This window comes from Aotus nancymaae, unplaced genomic scaffold, assembly GCF_030222135.1.
Source record: "Aotus nancymaae isolate 86718 unplaced genomic scaffold, 86718_ANA_hifiasm-v0.15.2.pri h1tg000155l, whole genome shotgun sequence".
Classification (NCBI taxonomy): domain Eukaryota; kingdom Metazoa; phylum Chordata; class Mammalia; order Primates; family Aotidae; genus Aotus; species Aotus nancymaae.
The window spans coordinates 404,516-424,442 of record NW_026988570.1 but is presented as its reverse complement, the minus strand read 5'-3'; the positions used below and the strand labels follow the sequence as shown (position 1 = coordinate 424,442).

The 19,927-nt window shown below is 41.5% G+C and overlaps 2 protein-coding genes across 4 annotated transcripts in view; one reads left to right on the top strand and one right to left on the bottom strand.

Moving 5' to 3' along the window:
- Positions 1 to 19,927, top strand: part of TMEM87B (transmembrane protein 87B) — a 158,093-nt gene that overhangs the window by 113,558 nt on the left and 24,608 nt on the right. For 2 of the 3 annotated variants that reach the window (XM_064371636.1, XM_064371634.1), the window contains 7 exons: positions 438 to 488; positions 3,269 to 3,359; positions 7,987 to 8,048; positions 8,263 to 8,446; positions 11,152 to 11,251; positions 14,783 to 14,876; positions 16,836 to 16,909. In XM_064371636.1, the coding sequence (XP_064227706.1) occupies positions 438 to 488; positions 3,269 to 3,359; positions 7,987 to 8,048; positions 8,263 to 8,446; positions 11,152 to 11,251; positions 14,783 to 14,876; positions 16,836 to 16,909 (656 nt within the window). The remainder of the gene's footprint in view (positions 1 to 437; positions 489 to 3,268; positions 3,360 to 7,986; positions 8,049 to 8,262; positions 8,447 to 11,151; positions 11,252 to 14,782; positions 14,877 to 16,835; positions 16,910 to 19,927) is intronic. The other variant, XM_064371635.1, reaches the window with a different exon arrangement.
- Positions 6,023 to 6,791, bottom strand: LOC105734003 (non-histone chromosomal protein HMG-17-like). The gene has a single exon (XM_064371637.1). The coding sequence runs from the start codon at positions 6,724 to 6,726 to the stop codon at positions 6,454 to 6,456; it is 273 nt and encodes a 90-aa protein (XP_064227707.1). The 5' UTR covers positions 6,727 to 6,791; the 3' UTR covers positions 6,023 to 6,453.

Genomic DNA, 19,927 nt, shown 5'->3' with positions numbered 1-19,927 from the left:
ATTTCTAGGTGCCTTTAATGTTTTTTCTTTCATTTTGACCTTGGAGAATCTGATGATTTGTGTCTCTTGGGGATGATATTCTTGTAAAGTATCTTGTGGGGGTTCTTTGTATTTCCTGAATTTGAATGTTGGCCCCTCTAGCTAGGTTGGGGAAATTCTCATGGATGATATACTAAAATAAGTTTTTCAAGCTGCTTCCATTCTCCCCATCTCTTTCAGGAGTGTCAGTGAGTCTCAGATTCAGTCTCTTTATATGATGGGGTAATTTTTCAAAAGCAGAACTTTGTTATTCATGATTGGGATATAGTGAGATTTGTGCTTTGATGTTTAGCTTTTAATTCTTAATTTTTCTTCTAACTTTTTTCTTAATTATTAAAACGGTTTTTCTCCATAGAAATGCAGCAATATAAAATGGCATTGTTTACTCTTTTTTCCAGAATAAAGAACTAATAGATATCAGAAATGTTTCAAACCAGGAAAGATCAATGGTAAGCAGTTTGATTTTTCTTTAAATCAAATATACACAAGTTAACATAAGACTGAAAAAAGTTGCTGATAGATGCTTTGAGAGTGATATAAAGTAGCGTTATTAGAATTGTGGCAAAAAAAGGAAGCATTGTTTAAAACCATATGGTTTCAAGCCAGGTGCAGTAGCTCATGCCTGCAATCCCAGCACTTTGAGAGACTGAGACAGGTAGATTGCTTGAGGCCAGGAGTTTGAGACCAGCCTGGCCAACATGGCATATCCTCATCTCTACTAGAAATACGAAAATTAGCCAGGCATGGTGGTACATGCCTGTAATCTCAGCTACTGGGGATGCTGAGGCATGAGAATCACTTGAACCTGGGAGGTGGAGGTTGCAGTGAGCTGAAATTCCACCACTGAACTCTAGCCTGGGTGACAGAACAAGACTCTGTCTCAAAGAAAAAGTTTTCTTATATATGTCTACGTGGGTTTTGTATATGCTGTTTCTATCTTTGTCTAAAAATCTTTTTAAAGCAATTTAAGATGAATTTCTATGCAGCCTTTCTTTTCTTTAAAAAATAAAATTCTACCTCTAAATGTCTAAGATAGCATACCAATGGGCTCTGATTGTCATTAAAGATTTAAAGAAACAGAAACCATAAATTTAGCATGTGGGAGGGAAATTTTGTCATTTTGGGGAACTACTAAAAGTCAGAAGACTGAGTAAGGGCCCAAAAGAGTTGGGAGTTATATGTAGGGACTGAAAGCAGGTTTGGGAGAGTATAATGTTTGCTTATATACTATGACTCTTCATGTTTTGTCTTTAGCCATCTGAAAGAAGTCTGATAATGGAAAGGCACTCACTATGCAGTGGCCAGGACAAACTTTGTACAAAATCTGTCATGATGAGGAATAGGAAATGAAAGAAATGGATAGGAAGTATTCAGGAAAGTGGAGTATAAAAAGTGTGTTCCGACTGGGTGCGGTGGCTCATGCCTGTAATCCCAGCACTTTGGGAAGCTGAAGCAGGCAGATCACCTGAGGTCAGAAGTTCAAGACCAGCCTGACCAACATGGTGAAACCCCGTCTCTACAAAAATACAATAATTAGCCAGGCATGATGGAAGGTGCCTATAATCCCAGCTACTCTGGAGGCTGAGGTGGAGAATAGGAGGCAGAGGTTTCAGTGAGCTGAAGTAGTGCTGTTGCCCTCCAGCCTGGGCGACAGATCAAGACTCACTCTCAAAAAAAAAAAAAAAGTGGTCTAGGTCGGGTGCGGTGACTCATGCCTGTAATCTCAGCACTTTGGGAGGCCAAAACAGGCGATCACAAGGTCAAGAGATCAAGAGCATCCTGGCCAACATGGTGAAACCCCATCTCTACTAAAAATACAAAAATTATTTGGGTATGGTGGCACACACCTGTAGTCCCAGCTACTCGGGAGGCTGAGGCAGGAGAATTGCTTGAACCCGGGAGGTAGAGGTTGCTGTGAGCCGAGATCATGCTTCTGCACTCCAGCCTGGCAACAGAGCAAGACTCTGCTTCAAAAAAAAAGTGTGGTCCAGTTATGGGAGGGCACTGGAAAATTTACAGGCATTACAGTAGGAAGTTTTTCCTTAGTGGAACTGCAGGTAACATAGTACTTTAAGAAATTTGAATCATTTAGCTTATATACTTAATTTTCGTCATTTCTGACAAAGTTATCTAACTTCCTCTTACCCCAGTTCAATTTAAAAACCACACATTAGGCCAGGCATGGTGGCAGGCACCTGTAATCCCAGCTACTCAGAGGCTGAGGCACGAGAATTGCTTGAACCCAGGAGGTGGAGGTTGCAGTGAGCCAAGATTGCATCACTGCACTCCAACCTGTGCGAGAATGAGATTCCATCTCAATAAGTAAATAAATAATAAAAACCACATAGTTAAGTAAAACAAGGTGTTTGATAATACTAGGATTAATATGAGAAGAGTAATATTAGAAACAAAGTGTTTTTTTGAGACACAATCTCTCTCCGTCACCCATGCTGAAGTTCAGTGGTGCTATCTTGGCTCACTGTAGCCTTCACCTCCTGGGTTCAAGCAGTTCTCCTGCCTCAGCCTCCCAAGTAGCTGGAACTACAGGTGCCTACCACCACACCTTGCTAATTTTTGTATTTTTAGTAGAGACAGGGTTTTGTCACATTGGCCAGGGTGGTTTCAAACTCCTGAGCTCAAGTGATCCACCCACCTTGGCCTCCCAAAGTGCTAGGATTACAGGTGTGAGCCACCCTGCTTAGCCCTAGAAAAAGTTTTTTATTGATAATATTAAACAGAATATAGAACGGTAATATTAAGGGGAACCTGTAAAAATATAAAAGATAGAAAACATTAAAGAATGAGAAAAACTTCTTTTTTCCTTTACCTTTTTAGGTTTGGGAGGATGGTGGCTAAAAAATAAGAGAAATAGCTGTTCTCCCACTTCCTGCTATTCCTTTTCTGTTTTATTTGTTTTTGTGCGTGTGTTTTTAAAAAGTAACCCAATACGGCTGGGTGCAGTGGCTTACGCCTGTAATCCCAGCACTTTGGGAGGCCAGAGGCCAAGGCGGGAGGATCGCATGAGGTCAGGAGTTTGAGACCAGCCTGGGGAACATGGTGAGACCCCCATCTCAAAACAAAACGAAAACAGAAGGAAAAAGTTAAAATACAGAAAATTGAAAAAGTAACCCAATTCAATTATTTTAAAATATGGCAAACAGTTGTTCAGCTATGTTATATAGCAATTTGTTAAAAATAACATGAAGAATTTTTTTCCCTTCTATTTCAGGATGTGGTAGCCAGAACACAAAAAGATGGGTTTCATATCTTTATTGTTTCCATTAAAACGGAGAATACAGATGCAAGCTGGAATTTAAATGGTATAGTTAAACTGCATGCATGTTTACTGTCTGCATTTTCTGTATTCTCTATTTTTGTCACTGACCTGAGTCAACATTCTGTTTCAAATACAACATTCAAAAATGAATTTCTATTAATCATACATTTATTTTAGATACTTAAAATGTAACATTAAGCTCTCTTAATGCTATTTATTTTTTGATAGATTGAAAATTTTACTATGTTAATTTAAGAAATTTTTTAAATTTCAAACTTCATAGTGGGATATAAAATTCTCCATTCTTTCAGGTCAAAACAATTTTCTAACATGTAGAAATAGGTAGGCAACATGTTAGTTGTATTTTCAAGTAGGTTATATTTTTTGTTTCTTGAAAATGGCCATCATCAGGGGTTTAAGATTTTTATCATTTGGCAAATTTCATTTTAAAGATCTGTCTGTAGCCTAGGAGTAGAAGCAGCATATCTGCCAGCATGTGGCTTCTGTGGTCTGTGAGGCACCCCCACCTCTGTAAGTTAGACCCTCTGTGCCTTGTTAACCTGTGGTTCCTTAGTGCCAGAAAAGTAGACTCACAATAAGCAACTTTCAAGAGAATGAATGCTTTCATGTTTTCTAGAATCACTTTGGCTGATGTTTTCCATAGTGGGTATCTACTGGGTCAGCAGTAGCCAGTCAGCATGTGAGGGCCCTGGGAATTTGATATTGCTCTGATTCAGCCAGTCGGGGCAGAAACCAATGAGGTGAGGTAGGCATTGCTGCAGAGGAGGTATGGTCTGGTGTACTGCATGGCCCGTGGAGGGAAGCTGGCAAGGTGGCTGCTCTGGAAAAGTGTGAGATAAGGCTTCCTTCTGGAGATGGCATCATGAGCCAGACTGTGCCAAGTAAAGGGAGTAGGGACCCTGAGGCCATTCTGTCACCTAGCTATCTTAGTCTGTTTGTGCTGCTATCACAGAATACTTGACACTGGGTGATTTATAAAGAACAGAAATTTATTTCCCTGCAGTTCTGCAGGCTGGAATGTCGAAGATCAAGATGCCAGCAAGTTCAGTGTCTAGTTAGGGCTCTGGTGTCTGCTTCCAAGGTGACACCTTAAATGATATGTTCTCACACAGCAGAAAGGATGGAAAGGCAGGAAGCACAAAAGGGGACAACCACTGTGCCCTCACAGAGTGGAGGCAGAAGAGCAAAGAAGGGCCTAAACTAGTTCCCTCCAGGTCTTTTGTAAGGCATTAATCTATCCCAAAAGGCCCCATCTCTTAATACCACCACAATGAGGATGAAGCTTTAGTTAATTTTGGGGGACATTCAGACCATAGCACTAGCCTTGTGCCTGCTTCTTTCTCAGGCATTGTGTCTTTTCCCCTGACTTCAGTGGGGAGTTTTGAGCCCCTGCTAGTTAGTATCTGGAGCTGTTGCTGAGCCCTGCATGTTTTGCGACGTACTTGGCACTTGGTTTATTATTGCTCTCTCAGACAACACCCAAACTAGATGTGTGAGTTTGGTAATTTATTCCAAGTAACGTCATGGAAGGTAAGGTCCTCAGTGAGATCAGTGAATTAGCAAGGGGGCCAGTCTGAGGTTTTCTTTGGTAGCTAGGACTACTGTGCTTCTGATATGATCAGATTTGGCACAGGTTTTTAGAATGGCATATATACAAGTAAAGATATCTCTTTTTTTCTTTTTATTGTAAACTGACAATTATAATGTTATAAATGTATGAGGTACAAAGTGATGTTATAATCTATAAATACAATGTGGAATAATTAAATCAAGCTAGTTAACATATTCGTCACCCCAGATGCTTAACATTCTTTGTGGTGAGAACATTTGAAATGTACTCTCTTAGCAATTTTGAAACATACAGTAGTCTATTAACTATTCACCATGCTGTGCAATAGAGCTCAAAAAAAGAAAAAACTTACTCTTCCTCTCTGAGATTTTTTTTACCCTTGGACAATCATCTCCCCATGCCTTCCACCCCCCAGCCTCTGTAGCCACCATTCTGCTCTCCTTCTAGGCATTCGATTGTTTCAGATTCCACATATAAGTGAAAATGTGCAGTATTTGTCTTTCTGTGCCTGACTCATTTCACTTAACACAATGTTTTCCAGTTCCATCCGTGTTGTTGCAAATGACAGAATTTTCTTTTTAAAGGCTGAATAGTATTTCATTGTGTATATATACACATTTTCTTCTTCCATTCATCTGTTGATGGACCCTTAGGTTGATTCTATAACTTCACTACTGTGAATAGTGCTGCAGTGAGCATGAGGGTGCAGACAACTCTTTTTTTTTTTTTTCCCCAAGCCACACTGTATCCAGCTTTATTAAAGATACTTTCCATAAACAATCATGGTATTTCAGGCAGGACATGGGCAGACAATCATTAACAGTATACAACTTTCAAACTCCCTTCTTTGATGGACTACCAAAAATTAGAAAGCCACCATAAAACCCAATGAAGTCTTCATCTGATGCTCCGAACAGGGAAAGTTTAGAGTGAGAGTTGACATTTCACATTTAGCATGTTGTTTAACAACTTTTCACGAGCCGACCCTGACTTGCAGGAAGTGAAATGAAAATGACAGAATTTATCTGAAGATCCACAATCTAGAAATGGAATCACTGTTCTTTTGACAGGTGCCATCTCAGTGGCATCACTGGCAAGTCCAGATTGCCTGACACTGGTAACAAATGACTAGGGGTCAGGTCCTAATAGATGTCTGGGCTTAAGGGAGTTAAGTCTATGCTGAAAGACGGAAAGGGAGAAGAGGACATAAAAACGAATTTGTTTTTCCATACCACAAGGCTTTTGTGTGCCAAGATGGCCATGTGTGTCAAAGTCAGGGAATCCCTCCTCCTGGGAGCCAAGAGGAATTCTCTCAAAACTAGAAGGGAAAGGCATTTCCCCATATCAATCTAGCTTTGGAGACATTCTATTAGTGACATATGCCCCTTCCCCCAAAACAACAATGAAGTGTTCTGTGTGCTAACAACATAGCTTAAAAAAAAAAAAAAGTAAAACAAAATTCTGCATTTTTATAAAACTTGATTAAAAATAGTATTTCAAACTGTACAGTCACCAGAAGTACACAGTTATCAAAAATGCACACACTTCACTTAACATCTCCAGCACCTTCGGCTTTCTGTGCTTGGTCTGTTTTGGCATCTCCATTTTCTGCAGGGTTATTCCCTTCCTTGCCAGCATCAGCTTTTCCCTTTTTCCCTTTGGGTACCTTCTCTCCCTTCTTTGCAGGGGCCTTTTTAGGCTTGGGCTCTGGCTTTGAAGGAGCAGGTTTAGCAGACAACCTCGTGGATCTTCTCTGTGGTTCGTCCTTCACCTTGGCTTTATCTCCTTTAGCATCCCCTTCAGCCTTTCTCTTGGGCATGGTGGCGACGGCGGCGGGACGTAGGCGCTGGGCGCGGAATGCAGCAGCGCATGGGCTTTGGTCAGTCCGGGGGTCGTTCTCGCCTCTTCTTCTTCCCAGGCAACTCTTTGACAAACTGATTTTAGATCTTTTGGGTAAATAGTAAAGTGGGATTACTGGATTATATGGTAATTCTGTTTTTATTTTTTTGAGGACCTTCCATATTGTTTTTTGTAATGGCTGCACTAATTGACATTTTCACCAACAGTATACAAAGCATCCCTTTTCTCCACGTCTTCACCAACACTTCTTGTCTTTCATCTTATTGATAAAAGCCATTCTGACAGGTGTGAAATGATATTGGGGTTTTAATTTGCATTTCTTTAATGATTAGGGATGTTGAGCATTTTTTGTATATTAATATCAGTTGATCATTTATATGTCTTCTTTTGAGAAATGTCTATTTAGGTCCCTTGCCCTTTTTTTTGGTTTTTTTGAGACAGGAGCTTGCTTTGTCACCCAGGCCAGAGTGCAGCGGCATCATCTCAGCTCACTGCAACCTCCGCCTCCTGGGTTCAAGTGAGTTTCCTGCCTCAGCCTCTCAAGTAGCCGGGATTACAGGTGCACGCCACCACACTTGGCTAATTTTTTTGTTTTTAGTAGTGACGGGGTTTCACCATATTGGCTAGGCTGGTCTCCGTCTCCTGATCTCAAGTGATTCACCCACCTCAGTCTCCCTAAGTGCTGGGATTATAGGCATGAACCATCACACCCAGCCCCTTGCCCATTCTTTCAGTTGGGTTTTTTGTTTTCTTGCTATTGAGTTGTTTGAGCTTACATATTTTGGATATTAATTCCTTCTTGGATATATGGCTTGCAAATTTTATTTCTCAGTCTCTAAGTTGTTTATATCTACTATTAATCATTTCCTTTGCTGCACAGAAGCTTTTTATATTGATGTAATCCTGTTTGTCTATTTCAGCTTTTGTTGCCTCTGCTTCTGGGATCAAATCCAAAAAATCATTGCTCAGACCAGTGTTGTATAGTGTTCTCCCTATGTTTTCTTCTAGCAGTTTTAGAGGTTCTGGTTTTACAGTAAAGGTATCTTATTAAGTTTTACATAATCAAACAATTACTAATTGTTCAATACTATATATGTGCTACATAAAAATTCAGCATTTGTTAGTGTGATTTGTATTCTTGGAGTCTTCTGGGAAATGAACTTACATTTAAAGACTTACGACTGACTGTTAATTAACTCTCTCTTCTTCTCTATCCCAGTTTCTCTTTCTATGATTGGGCCTCATGGATATATCTCTGCATCAGATTGGCCCCTAATGATTGTGAGTATTTCTCATCATTTTTTCCTTTTTGAAAAATGATTTATACCTTAAGAGCTTTGTGGTAGTAATTCCTCAGTAGCTAATGCTCTGACATGTCATCTATTTCTGGTTCTAGAGTGACTAGAAAATGAAAGGTTAGATATCTGAATGTAAAAGTGCCAACTTTCAAGTGATCAGAAGGCTTAACTGACTAAAATTGCTTCTCTTTCTACAGTTTTACATGGTGATGTGTATTGTTTACATATTATATGGCATACTCTGGCTGATGTGGTCTGCCTGTTATTGGAAAGATATATTAAGAATACAGTTCTGGATTGCAGCTGTTATTTTCCTAGGAATGCTTGAAAAAGCAGTTTTTTATAGTGAATACCAAAACATCAACAGCACTGGACTGTCAAGTAAGTTTTGGCTGTCTCTGTGAATACAGTTAATCTGAGAGTTTCCCAGCATTTGGGCACAGAGGTGTGGGAGGCCACCTCTGAACAGTGGTTTGGAAACAGCCATATTACAGATGAAGAGAAGGGAAGCCAAGAAGAGAATGTCAGAGTAGCCCTCTGATCTGGTCTAGTATGTGTCCTCTCTTCATTATCTGTTTTCCTTCTTGTTAACTTTCCCCTCACTTTTCTCCTGGGAAAAATAGAACTCCCATTCCCTAAGGTTCAGCTTAAATTAAAACAGTCCAAAGTTCTGGACAGGGAGATTTCAGGTGCTGTCAATCCTTTTAACATATTTTTCCTTCCCCCCACATCTTCTTTTCCTTCTCCTCCAAAAAAGGAAAGAAAGGAGGTTGGCCACAGGGAGTAAAGTCAGGGGTGCTGGAATGGATGGTGCCTGCAGCCTCCTTGTGCTCTCCCCACCTTATTATTCCTGCAAGGATCTTCATATGACCAGTGGAGGCACCATCACAGTTTATACAGTGGAATATGTGAGGCAGGGAGGGCATACAGCTGGGCATCCTCAGATGTATGCCCTAGACTTCTAGAAAGTAGATTTCAAAAAAGCCAGAGAAGTAAAGGTACAGCTCTCCCACCGAACCTTTGGAAAAAGAGCAAGCTTAAAGGGGTTGAGCGAGCTCAGGAGTGTACTTCTGAGTGACCAATTACAAATGATCTTGGTGCAGATTTTCAAAGGACATGATTTTGTCTGTTATTGATTGATTGATTGACAAGGTCTCGATCTGTTGCCCAGACTGGAGTTCAGTGGTGCGATTTCAGCTCACTGCAACCTTGACCTCCAGGCCCAAATGATCCGCCCACCTCAGCCTCTGGAGTAGCTGGCACTATGTGTCTGTTACGTATTTTAAAATGCTCTAGAAGAAAAAATGAACTGGAGTATAGATTAAACAAATTTGGCATAACATTGCTAATTATTGACGCTGCATGATGGGTACATGGGAAATTATATTGCTTTCTCTCTTTTGGGGAGTATTTGAAATTTCCCCAAATAAAAAGTTAAAAAGGGCATGTACCAAAGAATAAAGAAAGGGCAAACATCCAGGGATGTATATTAGAGATATCACTACTCTGTAAGAAGTTTTTTATGGGGGGTGTGTGTATGTGCATGCATGTGTGTGCACACGCACACTCTAAACCAGATGCTGAAGGAAGGCTAGGTCTGCTGCTTAGGATTGAAGCATTCCTAATGTAGAGAAGGCAGTTCTGATACTTTGCTGTTAGTGGTTGTAATCTCTTGTTTAGTGAGGGTAAAGGGCGGCATGGACTTCAGTGAGGAGCAGCAAAAACCTGAGATCCATGAAGAGGTGAGAGGCCATCTGCCATCCTCGGGAATCTAAGCTGTCTGAGATGGCACTAGAGGGCTTGGAAGAGATACCCAGACTGCTGTCAGGGTCTTTGAGGAGCCCTGACCAATAGGAGAGGTGCCAAAAGACTGGCTAGAAGCTGATGTCCTTTCTGATTTTCCCAAGTGGGAATTCTGTGACAGGAGCTGTCTTGCCCAGCAATGATCCTGAAGCATCAAATTTAGAAAAATCATTAGAAGGATGAGAACCATTGATTGTTAGGACCCGAAATGGGTACATTAAGAATAGATCATGTCAGACTAATTTTTTTTCTTTTGGGATGCTAGAATGACAGGAAAATGTAAACTTAGTGTAAATGACTTCTTCAAGGCATTTGACAAGGTCTCTTGTGACTTCTTGTGGACAAGATGACCTGAAAACTGGTGGTGCAGCCATATCTAAAGAGTGGCTGGGCGTTGTGGCTCATGCCTGTAATCCAAGCACTTTGGAAGCCAAGGCGGGCGGATCACCTGAGGTTGGGAGTTCAAGACCAACATGGTGAAACCTCGTCTTAAAAAAAAAATTAAAAAAAAAAAAAGAGTTCATGGAGATAATCACTGGTCAGTCTAGACCTGTGCTATTCTCTGTGGTAGCCACGAGCCACCTCTGAGTACTTAAGTAAAATTAAATAAAATTAAAAATTAGGTTCCTCAGTTGTTCTAGCTTCATCTCAAGTGCTCAGTAGCCACAGGTGACCAGTGGCTGCTGTATTGGACAGCACAGAGGTAGACCACTTCCATCATTGCAAAAGGGTCTCTGGGACAGCACTGGTCTGGAGCAATGGTTCTTATCCCTGGTTTTACATCAGCATCACTTGAAGGACTTCAAAATGGTACCAGTGCCAGAGATTCTGATTAGCAGACCTAGGAACTGAGGGCAGTGTAGAGGCTTCCAGGCGATTCCAGTGTGCCTCTAGGATTGAGAACTGTTGAGCTAGGAGACTTTGAATGGTGCTTGTCTCATGGATTTTAGGCCTTGTCGCTGGTTTATTCTTGTTGTGAATCTGTTGGTTTGTTCAACTAACATTATTTTGTGACTATGTAGACAGCATTCTCTTAAATTTTGTGGATGATGTGAGGCTGTGCCCAGCGGAGCTGATTAGATAGATAGAGAGTGAACTCTTTAGTAGGGAGTGAATCCTTCACTGAGGTTTTCAAGTATCATTTGGATTCAATGACTTTTAAATCAAATGTGGCTGATTAGTCTGAAGTCCGAATGTAGTTATACACAGGACACGTTGAGAATCTTGGTTGGCAGGCTTCCCGATGTACACAAAGTGAATTATTTTATTTTTTTCTCCCTCAGCCCAAGGTTTATTGATATTTGCGGAGTTGATTTCTGCGATTAAGAGGACGTTGGCTCGCCTCCTTGTGATCATTGTGAGCCTGGGCTATGGCATTGTGAAGTAAGTGCTGGCATGTGGGAAAGATGCTGGGTCCCAGCCCATTGATTCAGTCCACCTGCATTATGACCTTTGCGAAAATGGAACTTCTCAGTATTATAATACAAATCCCTTTGGGAAAAATCCACAAGAAAACATTTTTAAAAGATTTCCACATACTTGCTATTTTATATTATTTTCCAATAAAGACCCTGAGTTTGTATTTCAATAACTTTATATAGTTAGATGAATAATCAACTTTAGGGATAATGGAAAATCTAAAATGATTCAAACAATTTTCAAACCCTTTACTGTTTTTTAGACAGTACCATTAAGCTTTTATGGTCATATTTGAGAAGTAAGAGAGAGTGCATTAAACACCAAGTCAGCAAAACTTCTGACTGAAACCTATCTGTCCTCTGAGGACTCTGCTTTTGGACCCTCTCCAGCATGTCTTTTCCCCCTCTGACCTGTGAATCACTGGGCATAAGTATGGGAGAACTTGATTTCTATCCTTGTTGCATTTTTCAGACCATTCTTCCTGCTTCTTTCCTAAAACCCTGACTCCCAGAAGCTCACTCTTCAGGCTGGATCACCCGCTGCATCTTGTGGCCACTGTGGGCTTCCAGGCCCTCCCTCATCCCTTAACTTGTGGGCACCGACTTCACAGGTGTTATCCTCAGCATTTCATCTGTCAGAAGGCCTTGGGGTCTCAGGAGCCATGTGGATGACCCTTTAAGTAACCTGACCTCACCTCCCCACCTCTCCTGCTCTTGCCTCTTACTGCGTTTCAGCTACTGATTCCCAGGATCATTTTCTAGACTTTATGTATAACTGTACCCTCTTCAAAATCTCAGTTTTAAGCAATCCACTTTTCAACTGTCACCTCCTCTGTTTCCTGTTTACTTTCTCTAACATGTCAGCTGCAGTCATTTTTGACTGTACTGTGGCCTCTAGCCTTTTGACCCTGGCACATTGTCCCTCCCATCTTACATCCTCACCTTCTTCCTTTTGGTTGGATTCCCTGGTTCAGTAGGACACTGACACCCAAAGACCCTTGCCTTTCTCTTTGTCGACCTTCTTGACAAAACCTCAGCCTTGCTAAGTCCAGCTTTCCTTCTGCTTCAGGCTACTACCCGAGCAGGGGAATTTGCCCAAAAAGAACCCTGGACTACACTGAGGGGGCCTGCTTTCCATTCATGACCCTCAACTTCACACCTTCAGTGCTGCTGGCAGTTGTACTCAATCCCCTTGCCACTATTTTCTCACTCTCCTGTCTGCAGAAGACCATTTTACCCCTTCTTTCTTCTCAGGCCTCTCAGACTATCCCATCCCTCTCAGCTGACCTTGGGGTTTTTTTCACTGAGGAAGTAGAAGCCATCAGAGGGGAATTCCACTGCATCTGTGCCCTCAGACCCCGTCATTTCCCCCACATCTGGACCGCGTGCACCACCACTTTCCTCCTCCTGATAGGCGTGGGCCACCCCTGCCCTTATGCCCACTCAACTGTGAAGGAAACTGCCCTAGTTTTTCCCTTTCTTCCTGGGCCTGTTTCCTAAAACAAAGGGCCCACTCAACTGTGAGAGAAACTGCTGGGTTTTATTTTCTCTTGCATCATCAGCTCCTGTCTGGTAGGTCACCACCATTAGCATCTCATTATTTCTACCATTTCTTAAAGCAAAGCCCTCCCTCTGCCCCACATGGCCCTCCCCTCTGCTTCTACCTCATTCACCTTTCCCCTGTGCAGCATAACTTCTCACATGAGTAGTCTGTACCTCAGCCTCCCCAGTATTGCTCTATTGAGACGGCACTTGTCAAGGCCACCGTGACCTCTCCCTGCCATATCACACGGCCCTGCTCAGCCCTTGTCCAGGTGTCCCTTGAGCAGCTTCAGTCGAGGGTTGCCAGCTTTGCCTGGTTTTTGGGAGCTTGTCTTCCATCCCCTCATGTCACTGGCTGCTCCTCCCCAGCCTCCTCTGCTGCACCTTCCTGTGTTCCTGAGCTCCAGCCCCTGGGTTCCCAAGCTCAGGCCTCTACTCTGTGACTCGCACCCGCAGGCTCTCCTCCTGTATGCATGCCTGTTTGCTTGTGAGCTGGGGATTGGGAGTTAGCAAGATTTTAGCCTGGAAGCCTTTATCCCCCAGGACTTTTACTGAGATTCTTTCTCAAATGCCATTTGTGTTCTTAGTACAGTACAGGAAACATGAAGGCCTCTTGTTGAGGAACCTCACAGCTCTGGTTATGAACATCAGATACCAACAGGTGCAGTGTTGTTACTGTGAAAGGAATAGGAGATTGAGTGAATGGGTACAGGCATAAACCCTTTTTGAATGAATCCCTTCATTGTTAGCTTGCTTGACTCAACTCATAAAGTGAGAGCAGTAACAGTTCTGGTTATTTGGAGGTTCTGGTTAGTTGTTTATAATGAATCAGAATTCAGTTTCCTTAGGTTAGGTAAATAGTCTTAATTAAAAATGAGCTATGACCAATTATTTAATTTTTTACTTACATTTTGTTTTGAAATGACTATCTTAAATATTTTTCTTAAACCAGTTTTTTCTTCTAATTGCTCTAAGAAGAGGGTTTTTGAGTAGCCTAAAATGTATATGCAAAAAATACTGATTTGCAAATATGAAATTATTCTATTTTAAATTATTAATTGCAAAAACCACCATCTTTGCATTTTCTCAACTCATTTATATTTTGAAAGAGCCAAAAATGGTTTGTTTGTTTGTTTTTTGGAGACGGTCTCCCTCTGTCACTCAGGATGGAGTGCAGTGGCGCAGTCTTGGCTCACTGCAACCTCTGCCTTCCAAGTTCAAGTGATTCTCATGCCTCAGCCTCCTGAATAGCTAGCACTACAGGCATAAGCCAGCACGCCAGCTAATTTTTTGTATGTTTTAGTAGAGACAGAGTTTCACCATGTTGGCCAGTTTGGTCTTGAACTCCTAAGCTCAAATGATCCACCTACCTTGGCCTCCCAAGGTGCTAGGATTACAGGCATGAGCCACTGGGCCTGGCCCAAAAATGTTATTTTCACTGTTTTCAGTTTAAAGAATGAAAATTAAATTCTGTTAGCACTCCTGTTCTGGTTGAGGCCAGTGATCAGAAAGGAGGTCATGGAGTTCCATCTAATGTGCTCTTTCTCTGCCCAAGTCGTGAGACAAGTGAATTATCTCTGAAAAGATAGACCTTAGGGAGAATTAAATTCGACTTTCCGCCAGTGGCACTTAGAAGTTGGCATTTACCTTCTTCGATTTCATCAGTCTATTCTTCCATTCTTTAGAAACAGTACCTGAGTTATAGTCATTCTTTTGCTTGAATTTCAGCAGCAAAATCCAATGGGACCTTTGTGGCCTCCAAATATTGCTTCACAGGCATCAGTATGGCTTCAGGTCCTAGAGAAAGAGACCCTTTGTTACTGGGCCTGTTTCCTAAAACGAAGTACTTCAGAGCCAGGAGCAGACTGATGTGATTAGATGGTGCCAGTTGCTGTATTCAGGTGCATTTTACTCACTCATGCATTTTCTTTCTGTTTCCTCTTCCTGATTCCAGGCCTCGTTTAGGAACAGTCATGCACCGGGTGATTGGACTGGGGCTTCTTTACTTAATCTTTGCAGCTGTTGAAGGCGTGATGAGAGTCATTGGGGTAAAAACTACATAATTCTACTACCATCCTTTTTTGTTATTGTTGTGAAATGTGGCTTTACTTTGTATCTCCTGAGATGAATTTTTAGGTAGAAACTTGTGATAAAGGCCCAGTTTGAACTTTTCTTCTACGAGATGTTTTCCTTTTAAAATACTTCCTGAAAGACAAAGGCTAGACAGAGTGCTTGTTAAGATGATACAACTGATTGCGAAGGCATCACTTGATATTATCCCAGGTATCAGTCCCAACCCAGAAATGTTCATGGTTATTCTTCATAGAGAACATTTGTCTTTGTCATTATGCAGCTGGTATACCTTAATATCATTCTTAACCCTGGATTTTAAAATGTGTCAAGTGAACAGAAAGTTAATCACACCCATACAGTACATTTCATCACTCTTTTAAGCCTCATTTGTTTATTCATTTTCTCTGACTCTTGGGGACTAGCTATTTTGAGGATTCAGTAGACCCCACTATTGGAAGAGTCAGGAGGAAGTGGTGTTCAAGGGGAAGGTAACCCTGGCTATGTGAGCAGCAGCACTTTATTCTCTACAGAAGTGTCGGTATTTATGTCTGCAAAACCCCTAGATTTCTAGCTTCAGTTTTTTACTTTTATTTTGTGTGGTTTTTTGTTTATTTGTCTCGGTTGGTTGGTTGGTTGGTTGGTTGGTTGATTGGTTTTAGAGACAAGGTCTCACTCTGTTGTCCAGGCTGGGGTACAGTGGCACACAGTCATGGTTCACTGCAGCCTCCAGCTCCTAGGCTTAAGCAATCCTCCCACTCCAGCCTCCCGAATAGCTGGGATTACAAGTGCAGGCCACCACACCCAGCTAATTTTTGTATTTTTTGTAGAGATGGGGGTCTCACTATGTTGCCCAGGCTGGTCTTGAGTTCCTGGCTGGCCTCAAGTGATCCTCTTACCTCAGCCTCCCAAAGTATTGGGATTACAGATGTGAGCCACCACACCTGGTTGCTTCAGTTTTTTGAATACATGGTTGAGGACTGAGTGATTAGGAAGCTTATTATATCTTACCTAATCCAAAGACCTTTGTCATTTTATCTAAAATGTCTTTTGGATTAGCTGTATAAATTGGATCATAAATATTCATCTAATAATACTAAAAAGCCTCATTCTTCTCCCTTTTGTCTTTGATACATCTGCATTCTGTGTTCAATGCTCTTTTAGTCTTTGAGTATATTTATTTCCACCTTTGCATAATCATGAAGAACTCTGCATTCTTACAACAAATAATAAATATTTGCCAGAAAGCAATAGAAAAGATAAGTATCCCACATGTAAATACAGTATATATATTGTGTTCCTTTAAAATTTTATATAGCTTGTTGGCACACGCCTGTAATCCCAGCTACTTGGGAGGCTGAGGCAGGAGAATCTCTTGAACCTGGAAGGCAGAGGTTGCAGTGAGCTGAGATTGCACCATTGCATTTCAGCCTGGGCAACAAGACTGGAGAGCAAAACTCTGTCTCCAAAAAAAAATTTACATAGCCAACATCTTAGTGACTTTTACATATGACTAGTCATAATAAATATCTAACATGGATCTCCCCTTCACTTTTTTTGTGTTCCTTCACAACATGGTCAGGAAAGATCAGGAGTTCATTTCATTAATAGTCCTGGGTGTCGGTTTGGTATAGAGGAGAGAGATTGAAATGGCTGGTGTTAGTGAGGTTGGGGACATGATGCTTTTTATTTGCCATTACATAATACAGTTTTATGTTGCTATCATCAGATAAATTGATGACAAATTGGCACTTGTTGCTACCAAAAAACAGGTCATTTCCCTGTACTTAAACACAATTCTCTTAGGAAATTAAATCTTTTATGTGGCTTTGTAAAGTAATGAGATAAGCTAAATTATTTTTCTTCATCAAATGATAATTGCCATAGTGTAATGAAACTGTTACATTCAGGTTTTTCCCCCTATTTTTATCTTTCAGGGTTCTAACCATTTAGCTGTTGTTCTTGGTGATATTATTTTAGCAGTTATTGACTCCATTTTTGTGTGGTTCATATCCTTTACTATGTCCTTCAAAATAGTTTGTTGTCTCATTAAAATCAGATTACATGTAATTTGTAATAACAAATAGAATAATAGAAAGAAATACAATTACACGTTTTTGTTACCTCAATACAAGAGTTTAGTTGAAGATGAAAAATTAGCAACACCCCCCAACAAGGAAAATATTTATTTTTTCTCTATAGTTTATCAGACAGTTAGTGCTCATGCTCAGTATGTGCCCCATACTGATGAGGCATGGGTGAAAAGATGTTGTCCCCAAATTTAAGGAATTCACAAGCTTGTAGGGGAGACAGATGCATAACTAGCAGCAATATAGTAATAGTAGTTTCCATCTTAGAGAGGTGCTGTGCCAATAGGGGAAGAGAGAAGTTAATGCTAGCATAAAAATCTGGAAAGACGTCACAGAGATGGCAACATGGCAACATTTAAACTGAGACTGGAAAGACAAATAGGGGTTTACTATTAATAAGACGGTCCTTAGGGAAGGAGGTATTCTAAGAAGAATTGAGGGGAGCAAATAGTTGAAGCAGGAAAACACAGGGAGACAGTGGCAGAATGTCCAGGAAAGCCTGCCCGTGGGTGGACGTGCATGGGAGAGCCTTGGCTGGCAGTTCAGGGAAGGATGGCAGGGCACACTCAAGAGCTGAGTGCCTTCCAGAGGCAGGGACTGGAGAGGAATTGAAGCTGCACCGGTGAGTAATGTGATGAAACCTGTGTCAGAGAGAACTCTGGTGACAGAAGAAGATGATGTGGGAAAGGAGAGTCTAGAGGTAGGAAGGTGAGTCAGTATTCCTTTGCCTTTGCAGTGGTCCAAAGAAGAGATGGTAAGGGTCAGAAATAGGGTAGGGGATATTGGAAGAAAAGCCCATGTGATAGACTTGCTGTCAATGGATGGCCAGAGAAGGGAGAGAAGGCTCTGAAGAGGTCTTCTCTCATTTGGATGGCTGGGGGCAGTGTTGCCATTTTCAAGGCAGTGAACTTGGAGGAAGGGCTGTAATGGATGAGGTTTGAGCTGAGTTTGAACCACCCAAGGCATTTATATGAAGAAGAGAAATGGAAATCTCAGGCTGGGTTTGTGAGAGGAGTCAGAACTGGTGATGAGGATTGGAGGTCATCTTACGAGAGAGAAGGTTGCAGCTGCAGAATGATCTAAAGAGAACATGTAGATCAGGGAGGATAGGAGCCAGAATGGTGCCTTGTGGGGAGGGAAGCATGTGTGGAAAGAATACCAGGATGAAGGGAGGTGGGAGGACCAGGAAACTGTCAAAGGGGAGAAGGGAGTGGAGGGGTGGTCAACAGTGGCCAGTGCTATAGAGATGGCCTTGCAAGGCACTCCTGGCTTTGTCCTTCCAGAGACCAGGATGGGCAGGAAGAGCAGGTTCAGAGAAGGTTTAGGGGCTGCAGCCATGTTACAGGAGAAGTTTTAGAAGCAGTGGGGACTCAATCCTTGAGGGTCTTCTCTGATTCAGTGACTCAAGCTGAGTCTGGGAAATCCTCATTGCTTTTTTCTCCATGGGCACACTTGTGGAAATGGGAGGAATTCTAGAGAAAATGTGACTGGCCAGAGTAGAATGTAGGGTTATGCATATCCCAGAACATTATTTGCATCTGTTTTTATTATATTTATGTCCTCTTTGAAATGCTTTCCTATTAGATAGGTTTCATTTTTGCCAAGTTCTTTGTTTCCACTGTTTTTGATACTTATGTCCTTTAGCTTTTTGACATCTTATTGTTGTTGTTTTCGTTGTATTTTTTTCCATTTTTTCATCTCTGTGTCTCATAGGAAGGGCCGGGGGCTTGGATTTCATCACTTTGTCTCTCCCTTAGAAGAAAGGTCTCCCATTTTTCAGGTGTGCTAGCAAATGTAGCACTCTTCATAGGCTTTTCTGAGCCCCTTGTGGGTTGTTTGCTAAGCCTGCTCTACCTATTCTTTTTTTTTTTTTTTTTTTTTTTTGAGACGGAGTTTCACTCTTGTTACCCAGTCTGGAGGGCAATGGTGCGATCTCGGCTCACTGCAACCTCTGCCTCCTGGGTTCAGGCAATTCTCCTGCCTCAGCCTCCTGAGTAGCTGGGATTACAGGCATGCGCCACCATGCCCAGCTAATTTTTGTATTTTTAGTAGAGACGGGGTTTCATCATGTTGACCAGGATGGTCTCGATCTCTTGACCTCGTGATCCACCCGCCTCGGCCTCCCAAAGTCCTGGGATTACAGGCGTGAGCCACCGTGCCCGGCTCTACCTATTCTTTAAATTCTCTGTTTGTGAATTCTCGGTATCCTTCCAACTTAAAAAGCTTATGAACAGTTCTACAAACCAAAAATTTCTAATTCATTGTCCTTACTCATCAAAGCAGTGATTCTTAACCTTGTTTGGGTAGTAGGTTCAGAGATGCCTTAGAAAATCTTCTAACAGCTGTGGAACCTCTCTTCACAGAATACAGACACATACAAGGAGCTTTGCATATGACAGGGCAGTTAAAGACTTCCCAAATTATATCTGTGTACATCTTAGTCTGAGGAGCCTACTTAGGGAATAATAACTGATTCAAAGAGTTGTTTCTGACTGAACTTGTTTAAAAAAGCATATTCTACTTTGTTAAAAGCTACTAGTTTAGAATCCCAGTTCGTTGAATAAAATTTTAGTTAAATAAATCTGATTTTCTCAGAGAGTGATACAGATCTCTTCCTCTGGTCTATATTAAAAAAATTAAAGACATTCATTTGCTAAAAATGTGAAGTCTGTTTCTCAGTTCTGCATGTGAGCAGTGTTCCAGTGATAAGATTACTCACCACAAAGGTTGTAGTCCTGCAGGACTGCTTGTTGGGGGGCTCACCTGTCTTGAGAATGGGCAGGAAGTATAAACATACCTTGCATTGGGATAGGCAGAATTACAGTGGAGATGAACCTGCCTGTTGACCTCAGATTATCTTTAGATCTTAGTGTCTTATTTTCTGTCATTGTGTGTTTATAAAATGAGCTGATGATAACTGTTCAATATAGAATTGTCTT

Coding starts and splice junctions, on each gene's coding strand:
- LOC105734003 (XM_064371637.1), bottom strand. CDS start 6,726: ATGCCCAAGAGAAAGGCTGAAGGGGATGCTAAAGGAGATAAAGCCAAG.